This window comes from Mytilus edulis, chromosome 11 (genome assembly GCF_963676685.1).
Source record: "Mytilus edulis chromosome 11, xbMytEdul2.2, whole genome shotgun sequence".
In the NCBI taxonomy this organism is placed as follows: Eukaryota; Metazoa; Mollusca; class Bivalvia; order Mytilida; family Mytilidae; genus Mytilus; species Mytilus edulis.
Window position 1 is genome coordinate 33,076,213 of NC_092354.1, and position 22,974 is coordinate 33,099,186.

The 22,974-nt window shown below is 32.9% G+C and overlaps 2 protein-coding genes across 2 annotated transcripts; one reads left to right on the forward strand and one right to left on the reverse strand.

Moving 5' to 3' along the window:
• Positions 1 to 6,687: 6,687 nt before the first annotated feature.
• LOC139494204 (uncharacterized) lies at positions 6,688 to 7,677 on the reverse strand. The gene has a single exon (XM_071282378.1). The coding sequence runs from the start codon at positions 7,675 to 7,677 to the stop codon at positions 6,688 to 6,690; it is 990 nt and encodes a 329-aa protein (XP_071138479.1).
• Positions 7,678 to 15,482: 7,805 nt separating this feature from the next.
• Positions 15,483 to 18,122, forward strand: LOC139495497 (uncharacterized). The gene is made up of 4 exons (XM_071283769.1): positions 15,483 to 16,084; positions 16,599 to 16,658; positions 17,108 to 17,271; positions 17,986 to 18,122. The coding sequence occupies exons 1-3, from the start codon at positions 15,840 to 15,842 to the stop codon at positions 17,247 to 17,249; spliced, it is 447 nt and encodes a 148-aa protein (XP_071139870.1). The 5' UTR covers positions 15,483 to 15,839; the 3' UTR covers positions 17,250 to 17,271; positions 17,986 to 18,122.
• The last annotated feature ends 4,852 nt before the right edge of the window (positions 18,123 to 22,974 follow it).

Genomic DNA, 22,974 nt, shown 5'->3' on the forward strand with positions numbered 1-22,974 from the left:
GACATCTTAAACTTTTTGGGTAAGGAATATTTCTGTCATATAAAGGGAACATCTGGGTATTTACAAACTACATGCAATTCAGTTATACAAGGTGAAAGTGAGGTTGCATTAGGTTTATAAAGAGAATTAGCAAATCTTTTTTCAAAAAGATATCAGTCCAATGTAACTGGTCAATGGTCAATGTCATAATTGTTGTTTTCATTTCAGAAAATTTATTGGACAACTTCTACACCAGTTTCCAGCAGATGCTGCTGTTATAGATAAAGAGTGGAACCTAGAGGTACTAACTCATTCCAAACAACAGGACAGTTCCAGCTGTGGGATTTATTGCATAATGGTGTGTATTGTATTGACCTGCTTTCCCTTTCACGGAAATATGTTTTCTCAGTAAGGTGTTTACCTCATTCAAATAAAAAGAAAAGAATGCTGGTGGTGTTATGACAAATAAAGACAACAGTAGTATACCGATGTTCAAACTGAAATCCATGGACAAAAACAAAATCGGGGTAACAAACTAACAAACTACAACTGACTGAAACGCATTAAATATAAGAGGAGAACAACGACACAACACTACAATGTAACACACACAGAAACGGACCAAGCAACAGACAAAATCCCACGAGAATAACAAATATAACATCAAAACCAAATACATGAAGTTGGGATAGACAAGTACCGTGACACGTCTTATCGCAATGTGAATTTACACTCAAATATGAGAAAACAAATGACGCAACGTTAAAATGTAACACATACAGAAACGAGCTATAATATAACAAATGCCATATTCCTGACTTGGTACAGGACATTGTTAAAGAAAAAATGGCGGGTTGAACCTGGTTTTGTGGCATGCCAAACCTCCCCTTTTATAGCCATGTGAAATATAACATTAAGATGACAACTCAACACTACAGGACTACAATATAAATAAATTGGAGAATACAATTGACACACGAACAACAGCCAACAAAAGGCAACAAGTTGAAAATTTTAATACGCCAAAAGTGCATTTTATACACACACGATTTACTAGTGATGCCCAAATACAAAAGTTTGAAAGCCGAAACAAGCACAAAGTCGCACAGCATCGAGGACTAAAAGATTAAAAAAAGTTGTGCCAAAAACGGCCAGGGTTTTCTGTCAGTTACCAGAACATATAGCATGTCAGATGAGAAACGTACAGATAAGGTAACAGGTGAATATACTATTGGTATCGGATTCGACCCGGAACTTGTTAATTATTTGCGATATTAATATGTGGAAAACAAAAGGGTCTGGAGTGGTGAAATTCTTAATCAACACCAATGTTCTGTATATCTTCTGAATAATTGCTCCATCTCAAGGTGTTTATGAATGCATGACATTGAAGACTATTGAAACGAAAAAAAAAAACCTGATGCCGTTACAGAGACAATCATATCTGCTGACAAGAAAGCAAAACATTACACAGCCTAAGTCCAGATTTTGTCTTTGATAGTAGAGAACTATTCCAAATCTGAACTTTTAAGTTTTATTGAAGGACTGACTAATAACAACATTGATGCAGGTAGAAAATATGCTTCAACTCATGATCCAGGATCAAATTGTCTTTCTAATGCCAAAAGAAGAGTTCTAACAATGAACTATGCCACACGTCAACCATACAAAACAAGATACTTTTCCCTGTCAAAATTAGTATTCTTTATCTGAATACAGTCCTGTTTTCTTTTATTTATTTACTGGTTGATGTTAGTTGCATGATTGAGATTGATTAAAATGGAGAGACCCTTTCTGACCGGACGTGACTGCAAACTTGATACATCCCGCACAGCCAAACGGACGCCCAACTTCGGCAAGCGTTTTACTGCCGGTCGGGAGAAGACCAAGTAACCATATTTCTATACCCCAGTCACCCTTGGGGTGTCTTGGTGTCACATCAAATATTCATTTATTTTTTGTTTTTCAGAAAATTCATTTGTGGATGGTACTGGATAAGGCACAGGATCACGTTTTAGACTCACTCCTTTTCCTTTTTTAGCCATAGCGTTACGCATGATACCAATGGCAATGATGAGGACTACTAAAACAAGTGCTGAAACCAGATCTGTTGTACTAGTGTCTGGCGGTTAATTATGAAAGCAAAGACTTTTTCTTGGTAAAAAATACATATAAATGCAATTTCCGAGAACGTTTATATCCAAATTCTGCAACTCTTCATGGTATATTAGCCGATACCCCATAACCTTCAGGTCAGTATCAACTTTTATTTTGGGGAAGCATAAATAAAGCCTTGCTCCAATAACAAATAAACAAGAGATTCATTTGTGCCATATGAATATCACCATTTGTTCCAACTAATTTCCCTGCAAAAAAGTGAAATCACAATAATACTGAACTTCGACGAAACCAGAGTCCCTAATCAAATGGCAAATTCAAAAGCTGAAACCAATCAACCGAACGGATAACAGCTGGCAAATTCCTGTATTTGATACAGGCATTTTCTGATTAGGAAAATGTAGAGTAAACCTTGCCAAGGTTGTAGAATGATCAAACCGCTGGATCTATATTTATATCGACACCTTAACTGAACATTTCATAATACACTACAGTAGAGGTCATCATCATTAAACATGTTAAAGAGATTTTACACTAATATTTCATACATTTTTCGTTTGATGATTTAAATTCAAATTATTTTACTTTCTCAATCGGTAGTTAAAAATTCCAGATCCCATAGACAATTCCACTTAGTAACTAGTTGGTACCACGCGGATGTGGCATTCCCTAACACATTACAAATACAAATATTTTATTGGCACAAACACAATTACAATAATTGGCAAAGGCCCATATTACAATGCATTACAACAATGAATACAGCATACAGTTACTAGTATTTAAATATGTTATAATTAAGAAGATAAAATCTCGTTTCTATACATCAGACATTTATATATATATAAGAACTAGTCACTTTCAGGACTTTTAAAGAATTACTATTAGTACAACTATTAATATTTAGCTGATTTTCACTACAACATGTAGGAAGTATATTTAATATCTTATTTTTAAAGTTAAATCTGTAGTTTGAAAAAATTTCACATTTCAGTAAAAAGTGATTTTCATCTTCTACCTCACCTGATTTACATACATTACAAACTCGTTCGTCAGTGGCTAAACCTAAATATCGCCCCTTTTCAATAGCAAGATTGTGTGCACTCAATCTAATTTTACACAGAGATGACCTTTCAATCTATTACTTAGAACATCAACATAAGAACTACGCTGCTTTGAATTATGAAATTGTTGGTAACATTTTAGTTTTGATGAATCATGAATTTTTGATGATTGATCCTGTGTGCACTGATCAATCACTCGTTGTTTAATACTTGGTAGATATTGTTTAATAGAAAAGTTTCCCCCAGCTAGGTTTTTAAAAATAGAATAAAGTTTCTTTGTCCAGGGGTTATTTTTTTCAGTTGCCAGAAAAACTTTGGATATAAGTGTGTTTTCAGACCTTAAAATATGATCATAAAACTTAAAACAAGAAAATGATATTTTTGAGCATAACGGTAGCCTGCAAAGTTCAGCTCTACAAGCAGCATTAATTGCTTTACAATGAACACCTAGGATTTCTTTTATGAATTTCATATGGAATTTTTCCAAAATGGATTTGTCTCCCGAATTATCAAAAACACCCCAAATCTCACTACAATACAGCAATATGGGGCTTACTAATGAATCAAATAATTTTAAATTTACAAGGATTATCCAATCCAATTGTTTTCTTAATCTTAAAACATGCTTTCCTAGCTTTTTCCATTAGTAAGGATACAGCCAAGTTAAAGTTGCCATTACACTTTAACATTATTCCCAAGTAGCAATATTTGGAGACAGTTTGTATGACATTATCATTATAGAAAAACTCATTTAGATATGTTTTACCATTAGAGTTAAATACTAAAACCTTTGATTTTTGAACATTAACCTGTAGCTTCCAATTTGAGCAATATGTACTAAGAGTATTGAGACTGGCTTGCAAACCAGTTTTGCTTTCTGATAGTAATACAATATCATCAGCATATAATAAACAATTTACAGACAAATCACCAACTCTAACTGGTTCACAGCTACCATTGAATAAATCTTTTACAACATCATCAATAAAAATTTAAAAAAGTGTGGGGCTTAAAACATCCCCTTGTTTAACACCTCGCTCTGAAGTGAATGCAGTACTAAGACCATTTGAAAATTTAATTCTAGTGGTAGTATTTTCATACATTGCAGAAAAAATATTAAATAGCTTTTTAGGTAAACCTGATTTCAAAAGTTTATAAAATAAGCCTACTCTCCATATGGTATCAAAGGCTTTACGTAGGTCTATGAAAGCAGCAAATACTTTCTTCTTTTTACTTTTATAGTGATCAATAATGCTTTTTAAAGAAAATATGTGATCAGCAGTTGAAAATTTTGTTTAAATCCTATTTGATATTGACTGATAAGAGATATGTTATTAACAAATTTCAGTAATCTTGAATGAATGACTCTATTAAAAAGTTTTCCCCAAGTTAGAAGTGATAGAAATGCCCCTATAATTGCTAGGGTCCATTTTGCTTCCAGATTTGTGTAAAAGGACTAGGAAACTATCATCCCATTTAGATGGGAATTAGCCAATATTTAGAATAAAATTAAACAGCTTTGTGAGAGGATTTAATATAGCCTGACCTCCATATTTAAGCATTTCATTTGATACCAAATCCATTGCAGTACTTTTCCCATTTTTAAGAGCTTTGATAGACTTAATTATTTCATCTATACAGTTATCATCACTTTTGTTTAACTTTTTAAAGAATTGAACAAAATTGTCATGAGGTATGTCCTGAAAGGAGTCAGCATTGTCATGCATTTTATCCAACTTATTTAACATTGCCCAAAATGATTTTGGATTCTTTTCAATATTATCATTTATATCCTTACAAATTTTTTGTTTATACATTTTTTGTTCATGTTTACAAAGTCTTCTGAATTTTGATCTATATGTATAATATAATTTCCTATATTGTCCATTGAGTGGATTTTTATTAACTAGTTTCTCATAGCTTTTAACTGTATTTCTTAAGTCAGTACAGGAATGTGAAAACCATGGTTTCCTGTTTGATTTTTTCATTTTTTGTAAGGGCTTTTTATTAATGAATTTAGCTGATTGTTTAGCACAGTCTAGTAAAATTGAATTAAATGACTCGGTAATCGAGTCACTGTCATTAAAGCTTTTGGCTATAAAATTTGCCAATTTATTTTTAAACATTTGACTTTGTATATTTTCTGTGTATGAAGCAATTGCTTCATCAGTCCAAAGAAATTTACCCGGCATAGAGTCTAGTTGGTGTGAATCGCACGGCACTGATAAAAAATTAGCAAACATTGCACAACTAATTGGGCGATGGTTAGAAAGGGAAGTAAAATCATGAACTACAAAGTATCCTATTGAATCAATCAATTCTTCTGAGATAAGTGTGTAATCTACAACACTACTACCATTGTATGTTATACAAGTTGGTTGACTATTTAAATCGCCAATTGTTCGGCCATTTAAAATTCTGATTTTGGCTTCTTTGCACATATCTAATAATAATTTGCCACTATTGTTAGTGTGTTTGTGGTCAAGATTATTCCTTGACAATACCCTATCAGGAAGATATTCTGAATCATCTAAGTTTACAAGTTCAGTTACATTATCAAATTCAATAAAATCAAGTTGGGTGTTTGTATATGCATTAAAATCACCTTGTATTATGATGTCACCCATACTACTATATTTTTCTACATCACTGAGCAGAATAGAGTAAATTGATTCTATATCATTATTTTTATTATTATAACTTGAATACTCAGGAGATATATAAACTACAGCTACAAAAACATCTCTACTAATACTAAAAAACATATGGTCTAGTTTTATCCAGAGTATATCGGGATGACTGTTTGTCAAAGATTTCAACCCTTTGGAAATTGAACTTTTTGCAAAAATATTAATTCCTCCAGAATATCTTCTTGCTTTCTTATGCTTTTTCCTGCTACTAGAGTGGACTAATTCAAAATTAGGAATGGAAATATCCTGGATAGATTCACTACCTATCCAGGTTTCTACAAAACTAGCAATACTAAATTTAGAAACTATATCTTGAAAATGTGGGTCATTTGCTTTCTCACTTGAGAGACCCTCTATGTTCCACATGCCAATTTTTAAAAGATTTTCATTACTTTTAACTTTTTTTGCTAAAGGTCTCATCATGAAATAAAATATAAAAAGATGTTGAATAGAAGATTTCAGAGTTATAAAATGATACAATTATTTTATCATAATTACAAAGAAAGAAAGAAAAAAAAATCAAAACATACAATGTATACACATGCTATACTACATGTACATGTATTTATAATTAGAAATAAGAACAAGCAAGAGCTATTACATTTTTCTAATTGAATGAAAAATAATGATTAATACAAAATTATGACTAACAACCATGTACGACTAGAATTTAACAATCAGTGCAAAATAACAAGTTATATGTGTGTATGTTGTTGATCCGGAGGTGGAAAGTGAATCTGACCAAAAGGAGGAACAGACCATGGATTTCTCCAATTATTTAAATTCGGATTATTCGTTGCTTGGTTTGTTGGTAGGAACCATGGCATCATGTGTTGTTAATTGAATGATGGTGGGTACTGGTGGTTGAAACTATGACCATGAAGTGGATTTACACTCTGATGTGAATTCATGTTTGTATTATGATTTGCCATGTTTGGTCCATCGCGGCGATAAGATGATTGGTGAGTTGATCTGCTAAAGTTGTTGTCACCCTGTCTTCGATTTCGTTGGTGTTGGGTGTTATTTGTGTATGAAATGTTCAGGGCGATCTTAAGATGTTTCACAATAGCTGGTAGCCCCTTTCCATAATTCAAATGGACATCATCGTGAAACATATCGTAGCTAGGCTCAAAACGTTCAATTTTATGGATACTAGGGTACAGATCGCATACCAACTCGATGATATTATTGGCCTCATTCACGATATCGTCATGGAAGTCCTTTCTATAGATGATCGGTAGGACATATATGTTAGAGTTATTCCACATTTTAGTACACTGATCTAATAATTGGGAAAATTCATCCTCTCGCACTCCCTCACCTTGTAAATCCCTTGCCCCGATATGAATAAGAATATTTTTTGGTTCATATCTTTGACCGTTTTTCAGAACAAAGCTTGTGCATGTTTTTGCACCTCCCCGAATGTAGCGAACTACAGTTTTACCTTGTGGGGTAAAACGTTTAGGTTGTATACGACGTAAAATAGAATCTCCAAGAATCAATACATCACACTTGGTTTTGTTCACCTGTGACAACTTTGTTGAGGTATTGTTGATATCTGATATCGGAGTACTTTCTACCTGACTTATGTCATTGTGTACGGAAGGGTTTTCATTATCATTACAGGTTCTCTTGTTATTTTCAAGTTCTTCCACACGGTCCTGTAAACTAGTGACTATTGAAGAAAGAGATTCAATTGATGTTGATTGTTCATCTTGTTTTGAGATGACCTGTTTTAGCTGGGTATCTAACACGTTTGATTTTATGTGAAGAGAGTCAAGACTGCCATTGCAGTGCTTCACCTTATCTTTAATGAAACATTTCATTTTTTTGAGTATTAAATGAATTTGTGATGACTGACTGGACGTGTTGTGGCACTTTCTCTTGAATACTATACAATTGTGCTAGCTTCTCAACAAATGATTTCATTGTTTAATCCATTACGGACAATATTGAGTTAATTTCACTAAATTTTACTTCAATGGTTTTACTGTGTTGCAGTACTCTGATTTTTGGTGTTAACTTAGTTTCACTGACAACTGACTGTTTAATAGGCGTAGAAGCAACCGTGAAATCATCTTCAACGTGTAAACTATCAAGCACTTTGTCATTTGAATCATTTAGAACTTTCGGAATAGTCTCATCGTCATTGTCTATAATACTAGTGTTATTCAAATTTGGAACAGATGTTTCATTGTTATTGTTTTGATAAACTTTGCCCTTGATGACCTCAAAGTATCTGTCCGAGAACTGGGTGCAATTCTGCCCTTGGATTACAATTGATCCCGTTTTATAAAAGTTAATCTTCACGGTAGAATTATGATTCTTTTCGGATTCAAAAATAACTTTAATTACACTGCCCTTTTTTAATAGACATGCCTTTGCTGGGCCAAAGTGGTTGATAATGGCTTGCTTCCAGCATTCAGAACGTAGCGACTTGAAAGTGACATTGTTTGTTTTCCCCATCACACTGTGTGTGAATTACAGGTGTTTCAATTTTTTCATCTGTTATAATTACATCAGAATTTAATTGCTCATTTTCATCTAATATGTCAAGATCATTACCCGTTAAGCAATCACGGAGTTTAGCTCGGGGTTTCGATGCACGTGTATTTGTCGTGTCCGCCATTATGTGTATGAATTTGGTGAGACATCAAAATAAAATATAAATGTGTGTAACTGATAACTCTTATCTCTTCATTCCAACATCTTCTAAATAAATTATAGTATTTGCATCACTGACACTGGTGTTCCAATATTAATAGTGTCTATTTATACAAATAATTTACATTTTTGATCGGACAAAAATATCTACTTCTTGTTTACTTTGTCACCGGCAGTTTATATTTGCGATATACCTGGATAGACAATTATATTTTGTACGTCACACAGGTAAAATAAAATATGTGTCGTACATGGTATGGAGAGGTGCAATTATACTGATTTTACGAAAAGTAAAAGAATTCCCGGCTTCAGTTTCAATGTTCCTTTGAACCCACAGATTCGGCCATTAAGTTTCTATCAAAACAGTTTTCTTCAAAATAATATTTGCATACACTACGACTTTAAACTCCATTGGAGTGTCCATGTTTAGCTTAATTGTCATTCCGTAGGTGGTCGATCCACAGTTTGCACGTTTTCTTTTCTCCGCGGATTTTTTTGGTTCAGGGATTTCAAAAAAGCTTTTATCCAACCTTACTTTTGTATTTGTACTGTTAATGGCTTGACGTTCTGTGATGTTTCAGCTTAGCAGGAAAACCGGAATAGACGGTGTGACGTAGCAAACTACGATCTTTGTGCTCTTCAATTTTAAAGAGTTCCACAAAATATCGCTGCCTATAAAATTGCGGGAAATTCAAAATTGCCTACTTTCATCTGACCATTTGACCATTCTATTATATATATTTAAAAAAAAAAAAAAGAAACGCTTACACTACTTTTTTTTAAACTATTCACATATTGTATTTTGGGTTTCCTTCTCCTTTAAACTTTCTTTATATAATTCTGTAATTAAGGATGTGCCCTACTCTGTTTAAATTTTATTTACTTTTCAAAATTATGAATTGAAAGTATATTATTAAAGGAACAACACAGTTGAATTAAATAAAGGGTTCGTATACTTTTTGAGAATGAAAATAGGTCAGAGACAACTACCAGACCAAAGAGCAGAAAACAGATGAAAGCCACCAATGGGGCGTCAATACAATGAGAAAATTCTGCTTCAGCTGACCATTTAACAAATATGTATACTAGTTTAGTTTGAATTCAGAAATATACACCCCCCCCCCCCCCCCCCCCCCCGTAAAAAAATATTGAAAACTCATAATTGAAAAATTGAAATAAATGCCAAAGATTTATTTTTGAACATGTGTGTACATTTTAAGGCAAAAAGGTTTAAACATTATACTAGTGTATTGATATAAATATATTGGAAATTGGAAAAGAAATTTACATTGTCACATCTGTCTTATAAATATTTTACTACACGGGTAGTTGCGGTATCCATAATTGTCCTAGGTCCGTGCAATGAATTAATGGCGGAGATAAGTTTGCAAGTTTCACAACTGGACACAACATGTTGTCACTAGGAATCACTAAAAAGCACTTGGACTCCTCATCTTGTTGAATGAACCCAATCCATCGAAAAAAAACAAATCAATGCTGCCAACACAATTGTCGAATAGCACCATAGAACACTTCTCCCTTTGGTCAGCCTCCCCTATTGACGTGTCTCTGTAGGATCCCTTTTTGGTAGTGGCATGATGGTAAATTGTGATATGTGGTATTACATTGTCTGTTTGATAAAACTTCTTTAGATGCACAATCTCTTCATCGGACAAATCCCTTTTTACTGGCTTGTGTCGTCCTGCTGAAAGTTGTTTGAGAACTTCTTGTGCCTCTACCTTAATGGGGTGGAAAAAGCCGGCACTGTCCAACAACGTAATTAACCACTTTACCTGGAAAAAAGCAATACAGGATGTTAATTGACAATTCTATGAAAAGTATTTTTTTGTAATAATGGCACACATTAACTGATAGCTAGTGAAAAAAAAAAATTGCCCTGAAAATTAAAAACATCAATCTTAAACTCTTATTTTTCAATTAAATCTTCTTTTTTACCATTGTTATCATTTTTCGGTCCAATCTACATAAACTGGGCTCAAATCAATTGGAAAACTTTAATTTTGGAACTTTTCAACTTAAAATTCAATCGGGGCTGTTGCTCTGTGTTTGTGATACACACTAGTTCATGTCGTAGCTAACATCAATGACCATTGAGGGAGATAAACTCCCATTGAACTGCTCTGTTAGGAAAATCTTAACAATAAGAATATGGAATTGAAATAGTTCTGTCAAAAAAGAAATAAAGAGGCTATGTGCATTCAAAAGACAATTGACAGATGACAGACAACAAAGTACTGAAGTACTGAACATCAGAGGACCTCAAGTTATGTTGAATTATTGATAAATGACAGGTGATTATATAATACCTGCCAGACAGATATGTTCACCTTACAAGAGAGTACACATTATATAATATGCTATCATATCTGATATACTGACTTGAACTAGGAAACTTGTTTTTAGAAGAACGTTCTGGTCAACGAACTCACTGTTCCATATTTTTTCTTTAATTTTGACCGGAATATGGGATGAAATGGGATCGAAAACACTTGAAATGTATGAAGGGGATTGGTCCACTTGTAAACGAGTATCTAAATACCCAGAAGTTCTGAGAACCCGGCCCGTGGGAAACATTTTAGACAGTTAACATACCAAGGTTGTTGTTTTCTGGACTCATCACCCCGCTGGAGCCAGGTTGTGGAGTCAGTGGTAACAAATCTCCCCTTGTACTGTCTGGTGCGTCTCCCTCGTTGCCATTTTGACTTTCTGTATCCATCTCATCTTTAATCCTGAAAGCACGAATGGGGGTTCCTGATGTGCGTCTGATACAATGTTAATAACTTGACACCTAGCTATTGCCAAATTAGAATTTGTCGCTGCTCTAGAAACTTGTACGGTTCTTGTCGTGTTCTGTGATTTTGAAAGTGCTCCTCGTGTTGACGGCACTTTGCCCTTTCTAAATTTCTTTGCTGGACCTGCAGGCTGCTGTGAAACCGTTATGGGAACATTACGAGGCTTTTTCGGTGGTTTCATATCTGATTAGAAATCTATAAGTTGCGAATGTCGAAGATTTTTTGACGAAAAAAGTTAAACTTTCAATTATCCAGAGCGGCTTGTTCAAATGTGAGGCTGAAGTCACGTGATGTTTATAAGCCGGAAGCGAGATGCGGATCCGAATGATAAAATATGTCATTTAAGGAAAATAAATATATTAATCAAATCTCTTTCATTAAATTGGTTTATCTTATAAGTGATAAACCTTATTATATTAGATGTAAACTTTTTCCAGCCACAGCTTTATTGAAAATAGTACATTTTTCAGTTAATTTGACAACTTTTTTATAATTGTATTATATGTCACCTTAATTTGATCGCTTGATTAAGAGTATGTTCTAGTATGTATTGATAATTATATTAGAAGAAAACTTGAACCAATTACAGCTGCATTAAAAAAAAATACAACAATGTTCATTAGATTTAAACAAATTTTTTTAAATCATTCAGATGTTACCTTAAGGATGTACACCTCTGAGGAGCCAAATATTTCTAGAATTAAACTTTTTTTTTAACCTGATTTTTGGGTTTATAAGACTATAACAAAATCATTGGTGAAAAACAAAATTTTTATGCAGCTTTTATGAGATGAGTCTTTTATAGACAAAACGCGCGTCTGGCATACTATGAATTATAAGTCTGGTTTAAATTTTACCTGTGGTGAAGAAAACCCTCTTTTAAAAAAAAAACCACTAAATTATTTTATATACTGCCATCAATGTCTAATAATTAAGATTATTTATTGTAATGTTTTATTATAGATGAAAGCATGATCATGGAAATAATGTGTTTTGTGTCCATCAGCATTTTCATAATATGCCTGCTGATCCATTATTATAATGGAAAGAAGATGCAGATTCTCAATAAAAGAAAGGTAGAATCTGGATATTTTTAATTATTGAAATTCATGGAACCAATAAACCCACCTTTTAAACAGAAATGAGATATGAGGTTAATTATCTACTAGACATTTATAATTTATTTATTATGATCCGTACATTTCATGAAGTTTTACATTAAAACATGAGAGTTTCAACTAAAACAAGTATATGTTTTATACTATAAACTAACTATTTAGTTAAAAAAAAACACGTTCAACTTTTTTTTTTCAACAACTCATTTCATATGACTTTTTTTTAATGTTTTGAATGGTCATCTATTAAATATTTTAGATATACAACCACCACATAAAATGCCTTCCCTAGGGGTTGTAAGGGGCATAGTATTTCTGGAAATTTAAAGTTTTGAAAATACAAAAATATTCTGTGTGTCGTACACTAATTAATTCTATGCGTAATTTTGATAAATTGTTTTATATGAATAAATGTGAGCTTCCTTAATTTTTTGTTAACTTTTTTTCATTTCAGGAATGTTATTAATATGAATGAAACATTACAAGATGATGTATCTGCTGTTGCTGATTTCATTCCACCTGTTCCAGCTTCTGTAGTAACAAGGTATTATTAAAGCCTTTTAAGTTTCATACAAATTGTCTAGTCTGATTATGACTAAATGAGTAAATCATAACTTAGAAAAAATCACTTTAATTGAGTGTTTTAACTGGATTTCACCTATGTCAGAATTGTCTGTTTTTCATCTTTCAAGAAATCTGATCATAAATACAATTTTTACTTTTTGTCTTTTTAGTTCTATGCTATCAGTAACTGAAATATGTGACGCCATTAAAGAACATAAAACGAACTTTATAAGTGGTGATGAGGAAAATCCTCTTCTGATGGAGGTAAAAAGGGAAGATGTTCTGAAAGATACTTTGGGAATTATAAGATTCTCCCAACAGGATCTGCACAATCCCTTAAGAATTTATTTTGTTTCATTACACATACAGTACAGCACTACACACATTTATAAATAAATAGCTAGATAGTTATCAAAGGTACCAGGATTATAATTTAATACGACAGACGCACGTTTCGTCTACATAACAATCATCAGTGATGATCAGATCAAAACAGTTATAAAGCCTAATAAGTACAAAGTCAAAGACCATTGATGATTCAAAATTCGAAAAAGTTGTGCCAATATTCCTGGGATACAAAAATCCTTACTTTTACTTATAGGTTTTTTGTTGCCTGGTTAATGTTCTGTACAGGTCAATATTGAAAAAGTTTTAATGGTTCTAACGGTTTTGTTAATTTCTATTATTTGTTTTTGGCAATCTTGATCGTAAAATATTTCTTGGTTTTTATGGTTACTTTTATGTGATTTATTCCAGGCTTGTATAGAGAAAAAGGTTAGTTCCAATATTATAACTTGCCTTTCTAGAATTTAGAATATTTCTTGTTGTATACGTAGAGTATTTTGTTGTTTTAATCTTCCTATAATACTATCTTCTTATATTGCTGGAGTAGAAAGTTTCGGGATAGTCGGTAGTCTGTACAAATAAAATGAAGGATTATAGATCAGTAGTTTATGAACACTTACATTATAAAGCCACTAAATATTTATCAGTAACCGATTTTTTTTCGAAGCTGTAGTTCAAATATTATTTTGCACAGGCGTTTAAAACAAGAGATATGTTGTGTATAAGAATACTATTGTTAAAGTGAGAGAATATTAAGTTGATACTCCAAAAATCTCATTTCTCTGGATTGAACAATATATGAACATGCATGTTGGTTACTATGTGATTCGTATTATAACAAGTTTGGCTAACATACATATATGATAAAAATATGTTATTTTCTGTGGATATTACTCTGAAATAATGGGTTGGTTTATATCGCGACTAAAGTAAAGAAACATCGACTTTTAATATATACACCCCAAGGGTTACTGGGGAATAAAAATATGGTCACTTGGTCTTTTCCCGACCGGCAGTAAAACGCTTGTCGAAGTGGGGCGTCCGTTTGGCTGTGCGGGATGTATCAAGTTCGCAGTCACGTCCGGTCGTCTGATGCCTCGTGTAAAGGAGAGTGCCACGCTCTTTGCACGTTAAGAACCCTTGCAACAACTCTTTGAGGGGTCCGTAGGTGGCCTGTTGGAAGGCAAAATATCTGTCCCTATCCAATATGCCCTCATTTTCCTGTGGCAGTTTCCGAGACCATCATCCTGAATGGCCTCTATTGAGACCAGACCTACCTATTGTATTTATTGTTAACTTGTTCTCGTCCTGAATATGCATGAAATATTTGCCATTGGACTTAAGCAACCATCAATCAATCAATTAATACATACACCTATAATGACCAACTTTCTCACAGGAAACCCGCTCCCCGTTTGAGATGGAAGCAGCTTGGTCAGTTGTTAATACTGGAGTTACAAAATTGCCTTTTCAAAGCCATCTCAATCGGATTAATGAACATGTTACGTGCAGAGCACGATGATTGGGGAAGGTAGACATTGCAAATTAAAGTAATTATAGATATATCATAAATGAACTAAGGCCAATTGTATTCGAGAAAATCCGTACCGATTACATGAGTGTGCTACAAGAACAAAATAATTATGTAATTAAACAGTATCTCCAATATAGAACATACTATAAATCAATATATCTAATGCAATGAAGTTAAATAAGTGTTTATGATGTGTGTACTAAACCCAACTTCAAGAGTTTAGATTATCACAGAAAAAAAGTGCAGCATATTTTGTTTTCATTGCCCTGGTTAAACGGCCTAATTGATGTTAAATGTTTTGTAGGTTTTGGAGTGATAGCCAATTCTTATTTCAAAAAGGGAGATTTTTTACTAGAGTATGTTGGGGAGCGTATCAACGGAGATGAGGCAAAAATAAGAGAAGAGGAAGGAGACTGTTATATATTCGGATACAAATATAATGACAAATGCAGTAAAAGTAATCAACTTTAGGTAATAGTACAGCCTTCGACATGGAGCCTTTAACTTATTTGCAGTGTACCATGTTCATTTACACAATTTTACATCAAACATTTCGTATGTTATGACATTTCACTATATTTCAATTTAAAATTAAATCCTTACAAACATTTGTAGAGTAACATTACACTTTTGATATTTTGCATTTAATTGTTGTGATTATGACAATAACTGTTTTTCTCCTTTTTTTTTAGACGAAATTAGGATGAGCTTCAGCGACTCTGATGTGATTCCATATAACAATTTGAATAATTTAAATTTGGCACCAAAACTAAAACCCGGTCAAAATAAACCAAAAAAGAACATTTAATTTAATAAGAAATGCAGAAAGACAGGCTAAAACTAGGGCAATTAACAGACTTAAAAAGGCAGTAGCCAAACTCAAAACCTTAACAGTCGAACCAGTGGAGGTATTGGTATTGATTCAGGAACAGAAAACTCAAAAATTTAAATAAATGGGATTTGGAAATATGCTCAACAAATTTGTGAGAGGATCAGCACTGACTGATGGCCGTCCTCAGGTCTTCTGCAGGTATAAAACTTTTATGCCGGAAAGCATAATTTCACCAATGAAAATGACACCAGAGAAATATACATATTCCTTCCTTCAAGGGAAGTCCAAGGAAATTGCTCAAGAACAGTTGACAAGACTACAGGATATTTCAGTTGAGAAGGGAAACTCAACTGAAATCACACAGAGGTTATTATATAAAAATTCATAATGATATCTTTAATTCAACAGGTGTGATCAACATGTTGCTTTCAATAAAATTGAGAATGTCAAAGAGACAACAACCCAACCATAAAACAGCAGAAGGTCACCAATAATACAAGACTAACAAAGGCCAGAGGCCCCTGACTTGGGACAGGTGCAAACATGCTAGCCAATATAGAAAAGTAAACACATAACAATACCCACAGTACAATTATGAGTTTGACTGTCCCTTTGGTATCTTTCGTCCCTCTTTTAAGTTCAAGAGCCGCAATTTGTCAATTTTCCCCAAAAAATAATTTCAGAGGTGCAAAACTAGGTTTTATCTGTATAAGACATTCAACATGTTGATATGCAATAATTAAACAGTTAATATGATCATGATGGTATAAAAAAGAAGATGTGGTATGATTGCCAATGAGACAACTATCCACAAAAGACAATGTAAAACAATTCAATCAAGAAAACTAATTGATATTTACATTTAATTCTTCTTTTTCAGCATACCTGGTCCAAGTTCATGTACCACTAGTAATGTTAATCAGATTGAACTGAATAAGAGGTGATATAATTGCATTGTAGGCAACAATAATGCTGCATCAGTAACAATCCTAGTTATAGATAGACATATGATATTATAATTTTTCGATTCCTACCGAACATGCTAAAGACTTGTTATGTGGATCAACCATGTAAAATTTCATATCCAACTAAATAAGGGCAACAGTAGTATACCGCTGTTCAAAATTCATAAATCGATAGAGAAATAAAAATCCAGGTTACAAACTAAAACTTAGGGAAACGTAACAAATATAAAAGAACTACAACACAACAGAGACAACAATAAGATATCCAAAATGATGCTGAGGAATTACATATGCCTGTGGTAGAAAATCAATGTTGCTTTGGTGTACAAGTAGGAGTAAATGAATTATTCCTTTCCAATTTCAATTTTAATCCAAGCATGTATGGAAGTATTTTGAGATGTCACATTGTTGTAATCCTTTTCAGAAAAAGAGAACTTTTTAACACAACCACAAAAGGGAAGGCTCCCAAAAGAAAAAGTACAACTAAGGCAAGAGGCCCAAAGACATCAGAGGAAAACAACCCCAAAAAGAAAGATACCATTGAAAGTCACACCCCCTCAAAGTGAAAGGGAAGATGATGAAGATCAGGTTGGTAACAACAATGAAAGGGATAAACTATTGATAATGTCCTTCAAATCTTAAATTAAATTTTATCATGTGTATCTAGTAATGAATTTATAAGCTATTCTTAGCCATGATAGTAATTCTAAAGAAAGCATACCAATTCATTTTTGAATATCTCAATACTACTGCAATTTAAAAAAAGAAAATGTGGTATGATTGACAATGAGACAACTATCCACTAAAGACCAAAATGACACAAACATTAATAACTATAGGTCACCGTACGGCCTTCAACAATGAGCAAAGCCCATACCGCATAGTCAGCTTTAAAAGGCCCGATAAGATAATGTAAAACAATTTAAACGAAGAAACGGCCTTATTTATGTAAAAAAATACCACTACTAGATTTTCTTTCCTCAGACAGTATATCGTTCAGAAGATTGTTTTGAAGAATACACTTAGGCACAATTGTATCACTGTTTTATACATTTTTAAGTATGTATGTAGAAATTTTAATGTTTGTAGATTACATTTTCAAAGGGGTATTAATTTCATGGATATGTTCTTAAAACAAGTTAAACGAAATTAAATCCTCCATGCGAGTGTTTGATTTTACACTATAAAGAACTTGCAGAAGAATGGAAGAAAAAAAGAGGATGGGTTTCGCTTGAACATGTTGAATGGTGTGGTAAGTTAAATGCAAATGCTGGTTTATAAATATATATTTTTAATTTTCAGGAACCAGAAGAAGATTTAGTGCTTTTAGACCTTGGAGATGCAACAGGGTTAGTGGAGGAAAGTGGGAATTTTATTGCCTTAGATAACAGCACAATTTCCCTGGACAGCAATGCCATTATTTACATTGCTGAAAATAGGTAATTATTTTAAGGCAGTTCAAATCTTTCACATAAACTAATTGAATCGACTGAAGTAGACATTCATTTTTTTATATAGATTAGACTGTTGGTTTTCCGATTTGAATGTTTTGACACTAGTAATTTTGGGGCCCTGTATAGCTTGTTGTTCGTTGTGAGCCAAGGCTCCGTGTTGAAGGCCATACATTAACCTATAATGGTTTACTTTTAATAAAATTGTTATTTGGACGGAAAGTTGTCACATTGGCACTCACACCACATCTTCCTATATCTACTGAAGTGTTTAAAAATTGTCCTAAATCTTTAATTATTTGAACTTGAAAATTGAGACCATAATTAACCATTACCCAATTTGTTACCTGCCCTACTGCTTTATAAACATGATAAAAGCATGGCAGTCCAAGGAGCAACAGTTAATCTTAGATGCAGGATTCTGCATATTAGTTTTTATTGGATTTAATCTATCTGTAAGTTTATTTGTTAGTTAGTTTGTGTTTTGATCATGATGACATTTCTTTTATTTAATTTTAGGGAAAATGGAAATATACCAAACATAGAAGATCTTGAGTTGACATGGTAAGTATTATAGTTGGTATTAAATTTTTATTTCGCTCCAGCCAACACATCTCATTATGTTGATACATGTACTCGTTCAGAGGCAATATTCAGTGAATTAAGTAAAGAAAGAGAAGGCAGATTTATCCAAACTGCTAAGAATATCAACTAGTTACAGGTAAATATTACCACTGGACGTTATGCAACCCACAATCAATCACTCGGTAGGATTGAATCGCATTCACAACTTCCTTTTCGACTTGATCGTCTATCTTATTCACTTGATTCTTTCTCTACCCAATATTTCTGCCATATACATTTTAACTCCTAGTTAAGAAATTCCTGTTTTGCACAAATCAATCAAAAATATATAAGGTTGGCAGAACTTAAGTGTTAGTGCATGTTGTTGCCTTCGGGAATCGGTCCTTCCAGAAGATGACTGGTCTATTGGCTATGACCCCCTTCCCCCAAAATGGTGGTATATTTGTTTATCCTGTAGTGGACATGGTTTGAAATGTAACATTAGTTTCTTTATCTGAAAAAAAAACGAGAAATTAAAAACATCTTTCCATACATGCAGTAACAAAATTATAAAAAGTAAAAACACAAAAATACTGAACTCCGAGGAAAATTCAAAAAGGAAAATCAAAAGGCAAAATCAAAAGTCCAAACACATCAAACGAATGGATAACAACTGTCATATTCCTGACTTGGTAATAATATACCCTACACATTTTATCTAATTTTCTTTTGCTAATTTTTAAAGACACACAAGAAATTATCATTTGTGTTTTTTCACTATTCAGCCTTTAAAAAAAATGAATTTGTATGTTTTATTTAAGTAATAGCTGTTTAAGTTATCAATGTGTTATTTTATCCAAACATCATCTGATTGGTACATTCATAGTGAGTGCATAGCTTTTTTAGTTGAGGCTGTGTTAGGTATTACAGTGGGTGTATGAATTATAGTTGTGAGCGTGATTGATGGTTTTGTAAATGTTGATGAAGGTGCAAGCGTAAGTTTTTTGTTTGAAACTGATTGTATAGTTTTTTTTTGTTCGTCCCAAGTTGTGCAGTTGGGGGTGTGTCTATAGATATGAGTAGGCCGGACGATTTTGTAGATGTTGATGTATATGTAGATGAGAATAATGGTTTTTGGTTTGTTACTGTGTGTATAGTATTTTATGCTCTTCTAAGTTGTGCAGTTGAAGATGTGTCTGAAGATATTGGAGTTGTGAGTATATCTGATGGTTTTGTGAGTGATAGTTCATGTTCTGTAGTTGACAGTAACTGTCGGAATAATCAATTCGGTAAGCAGATCTGAAAATAAATATTGAACGTTGATTAGAAAATATGCAGTAATTATAAACAATATTTACCAATGGACCAAAAGATCTAGGTTATCAAAACAGTTTACATTTTTCATTATTTGTGTCCTGTTCATTGTAAATAATTTTGATAGTTACATTATTGCCAAAGAAGTTTGTCACTCACAGTGGTCTGCTATACTTTTTCTCATTTCTATCATAGCGTTTTCAAAGGGATTTCTTTAAGCAATCTGATGTGACGCTTTAATATCGGAAATATCACAAATTATTCATGATTCTTGTATACACTCTCTAAAATAAGCCAGTGAAACCTTGTCGTTTTGACTAGGCACCTTATCAGTATTTTTATCAGTTAACTGCATAACTTCAAATTAACATGTCATTTATATTAACCCCATGCTGCTAGATACACAGCTTCATTCGATGAAACATGATCAGAGATAAAAATAGATTTTAACTCTGAATCAGATATTTTCTTTACAATACAAAGGTTAACGTAGAAAAGAGAAGAAAAAAAAGGGGGGGGGGGGGTAAAAGATCTCTAATTTTAAATAAACTGTTGTAATCAGATTTAAAAAGTGAATGTGAAATATAAACCTATATTAAACATGTATATTTCAGACAGTTTAACAGAAAACTATATATATGCATTTTTAAAAAGATTATATAGAAATATATCTTTCAAGAAAATATCATCAAGGCTTTACAAAAATATATTTACTGACAAACATACCATTTATTTGTGATAAAAAGTTGCTGAAAATCTTTACACTAAAGACATGAATCTTTAAGTGCAGGTATAAAAACACAAACATACATAATAACTTCAGTGAAAACTGAAACACAGAAAACAAAAAGAGAAAAATGATAAAAATGAAATAATTTATTTATTTTCTAATATCTGTTCGAATTTGCTGCTGATATTTTGTATAAAACTTGCACATGAATTAAACATTTAACTTCGATAAAACATGGTTTTGTCTAAAATATACACAAGAATGTTGCATTTACTTTTATGAAATATGATTTTGTCCAAAATGTACACTAGATTTTTGCACGTCCTTTAAATTGGGGAAAAAAAATCTTCATTACAAATAAGCATAGTATTTTAATAATTTTAGTTTCATAGAGTCAACAATTGTCATCATCATATGCATTTATTTAGATAAAGTATTTGCCTTAGATGGCGTTGATGTAAGCATTTTTTTCTTTCTCTTCCCTTTCTGTGGTGTTTCCTTCATTTGTCTTTTATGGTTTCCTAACAAATCTTCAATGTTTTCCCGGGCTAGAGGTCCAAAATGGTACTCAACTTCACCTGTTTCTGTCATTTTCAAACAGTCCTTTTCTTAAAAGTTTGGCAATTTTGCCATTGAATCTCCAGTAGTTTCCAAATATTCAATTTGCAAATTAACCAGCTCTGCCATTCTATCTAAACAAGATTCAGGGGCAGCCACAGTTTTGCATTCCGGAGTAAGTTTGTGTCCACCTTGTTTTTGGTTTTCCGCTGTTTGCAAAACATTGAGTTGTGTCTTACTTCTTCAAAAGAATCTTGAATGTTAGACATAGAAGAAAATAAGGTTTTGACAAAATCTTTGTACACTGTTGTATTAAGTTAGTGGATAATTTTCTCAGATTTCTCAAACAAGTTCAGACGAAAATGTTCATTTGACATAAATAGACTTAGCATCTTCTTATGTGAAATATTATGGAATTTTGGGATAAAATCATTGCCTCCCATACAAAGAACGATGGATACTTTTTTCACAATAACATCCTCATTTTTAAAACTACTTTCTAAGATTTCCATCATGTCTGTAAGATTATATATGTCCATTTTTTTGTGTGGCTTTTGTAAAATCACAGAAACAGTGTGACTGTATCTTCCATTTACTTGTGGCCACTTCTTGGATAATGAATAAAGATGTATCGGAATTGCATCAATATCACCTGATGTTAGTATGCTACAAGCTGACATGGAGGGAGATAGTTTCGATTGTTCACCAAGAAGCCAATCTATCTGGGCCATTTCTGCCTCTCCCTTTCTTTGGGAGACAGTGATTAAATCCTGAACAGTTGGTTGTTGCTGTGATTTTTTAAAGATACACCTTATTGGTTGTGTGTAATACTCACAGGTACAATGTTCCCCATGATGGCATTGTATTCTCTGTAGATTCAATTCGCTATCTATGTCGAGTATAACATTAGTATCTATTCGAAGGTCTACAGCATTTGCCGCCAAAAATTTACTTATCAGGCTTTTCCCTTTTCTTGTGGTTATAATGTCATATTTCTTGCGGTTATAATGTCATCTTTCCTGAAAGTTGCAGCATTTATGGCAGCATCTGGATCTCTAAGATGTGATAACTATTTCGATTTGAACTTCAAAACCTGTAAAATTCGTCAAAAAATGACTCAGTGACCAATGCTAGCTGTCTTTCAACCGCCAATGTCATCAGACCCGAATATCAACACTTCTTCTGGTGGTGAGCTGCTAAACTAAAAAAACTCACATGAAAAGAATGCATTTGCTTGTAAAATGTTGAGACATACTTTACCTTTAGATTATCATGTCAGCAGTAAGGTTAAATCTGATGTTTGGTGTGATAATTATGTAAATTTTGCTCTATTGTTACCTTCTTACATTGATGATACATTATTTGAGAATTTAAATATAACGATTTCAAATAGGAAGCCTTACAAAGAGCTTTTGTCCTTTCACCAATGGAAAAATGCTTTTGATATATTTATGTCTATATATCTTGAAAAGAATTGGAGGTCTGCTAAAGCATTGATGAAATATGGTTTTAATGTACGGTCATTATGCAAGTCTTTGGGTTGCGAAGCCGCTAAAATCATGTGACGAGAAAGGAGTAGGTCCGGAAAGGACCGATTTTGGCCTCAAATTTCAGATTCATCGAACTAAAAAAATTTGAACACTTTTACCACACTTAGGAGTCCATTTCAGTTGA